General features: G+C 35.5%; 1 protein-coding gene across 2 annotated transcripts in view; it reads right to left on the bottom strand.

The window, feature by feature from the left end:
* Positions 1 to 928: 928 nt before the first annotated feature.
* The window catches only part of LOC106872767 (U4/U6 small nuclear ribonucleoprotein Prp4), a 29,547-nt gene continuing 22,109 nt past the window's right edge, over positions 929 to 8,366 (bottom strand). For both annotated transcript variants that reach the window (XM_014919859.3, XM_014919860.3), the window contains exons 13-16: positions 6,735 to 6,842; positions 4,793 to 4,911; positions 2,599 to 2,648; positions 929 to 1,453 (exon numbers count right to left, since the gene is read on the bottom strand). In XM_014919859.3, the coding sequence (XP_014775345.1) occupies positions 1,295 to 1,453; positions 2,599 to 2,648; positions 4,793 to 4,911; positions 6,735 to 6,842 (436 nt within the window). In that variant the 3' untranslated portion in view covers positions 929 to 1,294. The remainder of the gene's footprint in view (positions 1,454 to 2,598; positions 2,649 to 4,792; positions 4,912 to 6,734; positions 6,843 to 8,366) is intronic.

Below are 8,366 nucleotides of genomic sequence, written 5' to 3'. Positions count from 1 at the left end.
TCCAACTAGTTTCCTAACCCAGGAAGAGTGTTGGGTTCATCACTTTGAGCCAGAAACAAAAAGACAATCCATGCAGAGGAAGCACCCTTCCTCACCTGCTCCAAAGAAGGCCAAGTTCGTTTCATCTGCAGGGAAGGTGATGGCCTCAGTTTTCTGGGATGCAAAAGGCATTCTCCTCAACTATCTTCAAAAGAGCCACACCATCAATGAAGTATGGCAATGCTGAGGCAGTTACAAAAGGCTATCTAAACCAAACACCCAGAAAAACTGACAAAAGGGGTCTTGTTTCATCAGGACAATGCTTCAGCACACAAATCCCTGGGAACAATGGCTGCTGTGCATGACTGGTTTTGAACTGGTTGATCACCCTCCCTATTCTTCTGATTTGGTCCCATCTAACTATCATCTGTTCTCCAACATGGAAAAACACTTGGCTGAGAACCAGTATCACAGTGATGATGACATCATATCTGCTGCTGATGACTTTTTGACCAACAGGATGAAAGCTTCTTCAGCAATGGGATCCAACCTCTGCAACATTGATAGAAGTGTATGGATCGCAAGTGGGGTTAAGTTGAAAAAAAAAACCTCATTTGGGCACATTCCATGAGAGTATCTTGGTCAACCAACCCTTATAAACCGTTCAAGGCAGTACCCCAGCATGGTCACAGTCTGATGACTGAAACAAATGAAAGACAGAAGATAAAGAGTTACAACTAGATGAGATTAAACTATATTCTGTAATACACTTAGTCTGGCACTGTTTAAGCTATTGTCAATATCATAGAATCTCTAAATAGAGAATTTTTATATTTTCTTAAGTTGCATTAACTTTATTGAAGCTTCTGCAATTGGAAACAAACAATAGGTTCAATGAAGCTGCTGTCATTTTAAAAGATCATATACAAGATGCACAAATAGAATTGAATTCAGAGGCATAAAAAGATTTATTTTGACAAGCATTTACATATAATTTTTTATAGAAATTTTTATATACTCTTTTAAATGATGATGATTCAATGAGCTTCACATTTTTATTTTACCTATTTTCATTTTGTTGTTAGAAATGGTGTATGAACAGTTCTGGGTATGGAGAGGATAATCAGTGATCAAGGCATTTGGACTGTTAAAATCAATGAGACAATACTAGGCTGTCAGAAATGATATTTGAGTAAAATACAAGGACTATCATTTTTTTCCTAAGAAATAGGACTGATGGTAATTGATGTTAATGGTCATTCACTCTCATAGAATATTATATTATCTGACATTCAGTCAAAGACTGGGTGATTTATCAGAGACTCCCTAGCATTTCAGAGGCCCACAACTTAAATGTCCGATCATAGGAAGATGAAGCCATATATTTGAGATCTGGTGAGATGTCAAATCCCATGATTTTGCCTTCATGACCAGCAAGTGTTTTCATAGGTGACCATGTAGGGTGGGTCCATATCTAAAACCATAAAAATGAAACAAAAACAGAAATTAATCATTCAATATATTTACAGATATAATTAGGCACATTATAAATGATGATGGATGACATTTAAACATTTCATATCATGTTGCAAAATGTTATTGATACTCAAATAGTTGAGTATACAAACAAAATATACTTCATTCTAGAAGACTGAACAACACCTCAGAACTAAGGTTCTGGCTCGTTACAGGACCCATATATTAACCATAAAGGAATACAACTTCTATAACTTATATCTGAACATACAGGATCATTTCTGGGACAAACTGGTCATTCACTAAAAAAAGCCACACACACACACACTCTCTCTCTCTCTAGCATCTAACCCTCTATTGAATTGGCACTTCTTTTATTGGTTATAATTATAGTTCCACTCATTATGCATAAAACATTACCACTAGATGGATAATTTTCTTTAGCAATGGCATCTACTTTGAACTTATCTTCATAAAGCCTATTTAATATACTCACTTCACCCTTGTTCATAAATCTCATTTTCTCAAATCCAAGATCTCTCAAATTGGAACAATTCAAATTTAACATTAACATTCACAAGGTCATCCAGATACTCCAGATAGGAGGGTTTAAAGTGACTGTGGACATTGTAATTTAAAAAATTAAAAATCACCTATGAGGTTTCTTTTTGACTTTGGAAATTAAATAGGAAGATTCAACAATGAAAAGAAACTATTTTGTACCATAAGCTCAACCTCCATATATATGCTATACCACATACAACTTTTTGCAATGATACCTCCTGACTGGCCTTTGTGCCGGTGGCACGTAAAAGCACCCACTACACTCTCTGAGTGGTTGGCGTTAGGAAGGGCATCCAGCTGTAGAAACTCTGCCAAATCAGATTGGAGCCTGGTGTAGCCATCTGGTTCACCAGTCCTCAGTCAAATCGTCCAACCCATGCAAGCATGGAAAGCGGACGTTAAAAGATGATGATGATGAGTTCAGCAATATCAAAACTTCCTATCTCACATAGCTTTTTTTTTTTTCTTTCTCACTCAATATACCTCATCAAGATGTAACCTGCAGAATAAAACCAAACTAAATAAGACTAATCAAACAGTTCCACCATTCTGGTAAAGATATAAAATCAAACCACTGACCTTAGATGTATTGTCATATGAAGAAGTTACCAGGTAGTGACCATGGTCAGCTGTAAATAAATATATAAAAGTCAATCACAAACAGAGGTCATGTAAAATATTTTTAAAACGTTAAGCAATTAAGATAAATATCATTATTAGCAAAGGCATGGCTGTGTGGCACCTTGGCCAAGTGTCTTCTACTATAGCCCTGGGCTGACTAAAGCCATGTGAATGGATCTGGTAGATGGAAACTAAAAGAAGTCCACTGTGTGTGTGTGTGTGTGTGTGTAATTATATGGGTGAGTTTTTGTATTTGCGTTTGTCTCCCACCACCGCATGATAACCAGTGTTGACTTCTTTATGTCCCCATAACTTAGTGGTTCAGCAAAAAGAGTAAGTACCATGCTTAAACAAAAAATAAATACTGAGACTGATTTGTTCAACTGATCCCTTCAAAGTGGTGCTCCATCATGGCTGCAGTTCAATGACTGAAGCAAGTAAAAGTCAAAAGATAATCACTGCTATCAACATGAATTTTAGTAGCAATGTCACCCCTGTCCAGGTTTCAAATCCCAGCATGTACACTGAGTCCTGATCTCAGTTATGATTCCAAACTAAAACCATTTCATTTATAATGTTAATTTTTTAAGGAAAGGTAAAGTGAAAAGCTGGCAGAATCGTTAGCATGCTAGGCAAAATGCTTAATGGTATTTCACCTATCTTTATGTTCTGAGTTCAAATTCTGCCAAGGTTGACTTTTCCTTAAATCTTTTTGGGGTTGATAAAATAAGTACCAGTTGAATACTGGGGTAGATGCTATTGACTTACCTTCTCCTCCAAAATTGCTGGCCTTGTGCCAAAATTTGAAACTATTTTTAGGAAAGGTACAAGTATCATAACTATTTATTATCCTTCAACTATAAATCTGGAGAGAAATGCCAATGTTATATTAAAAAGAAACATAGTATAAAGTCAATATTAACACAGGTATTGCTTACTTAAAGATGAAATGAAATGCATCATCTTTTAAATTCTACTAAACAGGTCACAGAATACCCACATTTTTAACTATGACCTTTCCACAACAAAGAGATTCTGTCTTTCTCAAAAAAGTATAATTCCAATATATAAGATGCATGTCAACATTATCATTGACATCCAAATAATAATAATAATCCTTTCTACTACAGGCACAAAACCTGAAATTTTGCAGGATGGGGTTGAGGTTCTAGTCAATTACATCAACCCCAGTTCTTGATTGATACTTTATTTTATCAACACTGAAAGGATGAAAGGCAGAGTTAACCTTGGTGAAATTTGAAATCAGATCATAGGGTTGGATGAAATGCTGCTAAACATTTTGTTTGGTATGCCAAAGATTCTGCCAGCTCATTGCCTAAATAATAATAATAATAATAATAATAATAAACAATTTCAAACTTTTTTACAAGGGCAGCAATTTTGGGGGAGGAGATAGGTTGATTACATTGACCCCAGTGTTCAGCTAGTACCTATTTTACCAACAATGAACAAAAAGATGGATGAAATGCTGCTAAACATTTTTCCCAGCATGCTGATGATTCTGCCAGCTCGCAACCTTAAAGATGGATAAAATGCTGATAAGCATTTTGCCTGGCGTGCTATCAATTTGGCCAGCTTGTCATCCTAATAATAATAATAATAATGGTTTCAAAAATTTGGCACAAAGCCAGCAATTGTAAGGAAGAAGGTATGTCAATTATATTGAAGCCAGTGCTCAAGTGGTACTTATTTTATCGACCCCAAAAGCATGAAAGGCAAAGTCAACCCTGGTAGAATTTGAACTCAGAATATAAAGTCAGGGAAAATGCTGCTAAACATTTTGTCTGGCATGGTAACAATTCTGTCGGCTCATTGCCTTAATAATAATAATAATCCTTTCTACTATAGGCACAAGGCCTGAAATTTGGTGGGAGGGGAATAGTCAATTACATTGACCCCAGTGTTTCACTGGTACTTAATTTATCGATCCCAAAAGGATGAAAGGCAAAGTCAACCTCGGCAGAATTTGAATTCAGAACCTAGAGACAGATGAAATACCACTAAGCATTTCACCCAGACTGCTAATGATTTTGCCAGCTCACAACTTTAACAACAACAAATGATAATGATGATTACAGTAAGAGGCATAAAGAAACAACAGCAGAAATAGCTACACTAACTGCTTACTTACGTTGGAATTTCACATGTGAAACAAGGTTGGTGTGAGCAGGAATGGTGTAGACACATTTGTGTTGACGGATATCCCATAATCTAGCTGTGTTGTCTTCACTGCCAGTTGCAATGTGGTACCTAGTGAAAAACATAAAAGAATAACAGAAACAATGATAAACTCAGCAAATAGCTTTATTTGTATCTAATGACTTTTATCTTATGATTTCAGTCAGAAGGCAGGGACTATGCCTGTGATCTTTAGAAGTCTTCCAAGACTGGTCAGATTGAGGCAGTTGATGCTTTGTACAAATATCTGATGACAGCATAAAAGACATGAGTAGGTAGAAATTCCAGAGTTGACATCTTGGGGAGGAAGGACTAAGCATAATGGTTAATACAGAACCTGAGAGGAGTGACAGAGAAATGGATGATGTATGAATTAAGTCAGTGGTTCTCAACCATTTTTTATCTATGGACCCCTTTGATTACTATTTTATTCTGGTGGACTCCCATAGCCATTTGATGTTCAAAAACTAGTTTTATAGAAACTTCTTACAAAATTCCTATTTTGTTTTTCCCACTAACTTGTGTAGATTGAACTATGTAAACTGTTAGAGAAACAAACCTAGATGTTTCTTGCAATACATACCAATACATACATCTAAAGCAAAATTTTTCAGTGGCCCTTAAAATATTATTGCGGATCCCCAATTTACTATTTTGTTGTGTGGACCCTCAGAGGCCATATAGACCCAGGTCGAGAACTACTGGATTAGGTGGAAGTGATATGCAACTAGTTATCTCTAAAAAGCATAGACTGTTATAGCAGAAGTAGATGAAGAGTAGATAGATAGATAGATAGATAGGTAGATAGATAGATAGATAGATAGATAGATAGATAGATAGATAGACAAATAGATAGATAGATATATAGATAGATAGATAGATAAATAGATAGATAGACAGATAGATAGATAGATAGATAGATAGATAGACAGATAGACAGACAAACAGAAAGATAGAGTGCGTGTCAGAAATATAAAGTTAAAACTTATATATATATATATGTAATATAGATAAATAAATAAATGGAGTTAAACAAAGGTGTTATTCAAATCTTTATACTTCCGACATATGTTTTGAAGAATTCTCCACTCTTAGTTTTCCGCTAATTTCTTTCTTCCTCCTCCTCCTTTTCTTTCTATAAATTGCCTTTGACAAAAATAACTTACCAGCGTTCCCGTCATCATATATGCGCTAAAATGTCTTATTGGTGCATTTTGTTTTTCTTTTTTTCCCTGATGAGAAGATTGCATTGTTTTACATCATTTTATTCCTTCTGGAATAATACCAATGTTTTCTTCGAAACATATGTCAGAAGTATAAAGATTTGAATAACACCTGCATTTAATTCCATTTATTTATTTATCTATGTTATACAAAAACATTTCACCTAAACGTGGAATTTCTACCTTTATAAGTAGGCTGTTACATCCTTGGTACTTAAGTGAATTTTTGCTACCCTGGTAACTATTTATTTATTTTTTTCCATGTTATTTGTAAATATTGAAAAAATACACATACATTTATATATCATCATCATCATCGTTTAACGTCCACTTTCCATGCTAGCATGGGTTGGACGATTTGACTGAGGACTGGTGCAACCGGATGGCTACACCAGGCTCCAATCTAATTTGGCAGAGTTTCTACAGCTGGATGCCCTTCCTAACGCCAACCATATATATATACACACACACATATATATATTATTTATATTATTATATATATGTTTATAATACATTTGTGTAACACATGAGTGATATGTATATTCTTATATATCCAATATAACATGTACAAAACACATTTCTTTTTCTAAACTACATCTTTACAATACAGCCATACAATAAGTCATTCCAATACATCAATACAGTGTCTTATAAAAAAGATATAGTACTCACCCATCACTGTTGAAATCAATATCTAACACAGACTTAAGATGTCCTTCAAGAAACATTACACATCGACCAGTCCGAAGATCCCAAACTCTTCCAAAAGCATCAAGTCCTCTGAGAATAAATAGGAGGAGAAACATAGAAACAGAAATATATATATACATATACACATACGCACACACAAATCATCATCATCATCATTTAACATCCACCTTCCATGCTGGCATCAGTGGAACAGTGTGACAGGAGCCAGCCAGGCAGAAGCCTGCACCAGACTTCTGTGACTGTATTGGCAGGATTTTTACAGCTGGATGCCCTTCCAAATGCCAACCACTTTACAGTATGGACTGGATGCTTTTTAAGTCGCACCTTCAATGACAGGCTCACCAAGTACCTTGCAAGACAAAAAAAGTCTTTTGAGAGGAGAGTGAGCTGATCATTAGTAAATCATAAAACCGAAAGAGAAGCAACCTCTAAATTACAGAGCAGTAGAGTATTTAGATAAAGATAATTATGACCAGTTTATAGGTTTACCCAGGGTTTTGTGTCCATAACGTGCTTAGCTTTACACATTCTACATACATACATGTTTTTTACTTTTCTTTGTCACTTCCCTGACACCATGCTGCTCTTGGAGACAGAACTTAAACTAGAGGGAATTTTTTTTTCTGTTTATTTCTTTTTTATATATATATATATATATATATATATATATATATTCACACACAAACTTACAAATGCACATACATAAATACATGTTTTTTTTTTTGTACTTTTCTTTGTCATTTCACTGGCACCATCCCTTTTTAGGGGACAGGTGTAGAGGCAAAAAATTTTTTCTCGGTCTATTTCGTTTTATCGGCCCTGTCTGCATGGTAAAATACAAAAAGAAAAATACTGACAGAATGAAAAAATTAAATTGATCAGAAGTGTATTTTCCATCGCAAAGAAGTACAAAAAACTGTCAGCTGGAGGAGAGAGAGATTGTTGGAGGTTGACGAGAAAGTACTCTGACTCGTGGCATTTTAAAGGTGAACTTTGTAAAGGCTAATTTATTAAAGGTATTAGGTATTAAGGGCCCTGATACCTTTTCTTTGTCACTTCCCTGGCACCATGCTGCTCTTGGTGCCAGGGTATTAGGAGCCCTGAAGGTTAAGCTTCGTTAGTTTTATAGTAGATCTGCCACTGGGTTGTGAGTATGATTCCAAGACTGGGCTGTGTGTTATGCTCTTGAGGAAGACATTTTATTTCACATTGCTCTAGTTCACTCAGCTGTAGAAGCAAGCTGTGACATTATTTATGATCAAAGGATGTCTTTTTATATGATGGATTTCTATCAGTTTTTGTCTACCAAATTCACTTACAAGACTTTGGCTGGCCTGAGGCTATAGTAGAAGACACTTGCCCACGGTACCATGTGGTTGGGAAGCAAGTTTCTTACGACAGAACCACACCTGTGCCTTTTTTAAAAGTATGTATATTTTTTTTAGAAATAATCTTACTTCCAAGGTTGTAATGTCCACAAAGACATTAACATCAAATATTATATTTCCATCATCATCATCATTGTTTAACGTCCGTTTTTCATGCTAGCATGGGTTGGACGGTTTGACCGGGGTCTGGGAAGCCAGGAGGCTG

Source organism: Octopus bimaculoides, chromosome 1 (assembly GCF_046866305.1).
Source record: "Octopus bimaculoides isolate indiv1 chromosome 1, ASM4686630v1, whole genome shotgun sequence".
NCBI classification, from domain to species: Eukaryota; Metazoa; Mollusca; class Cephalopoda; order Octopoda; family Octopodidae; genus Octopus; species Octopus bimaculoides.
This window is presented reverse-complemented; position numbering and strand designations above follow the sequence as displayed.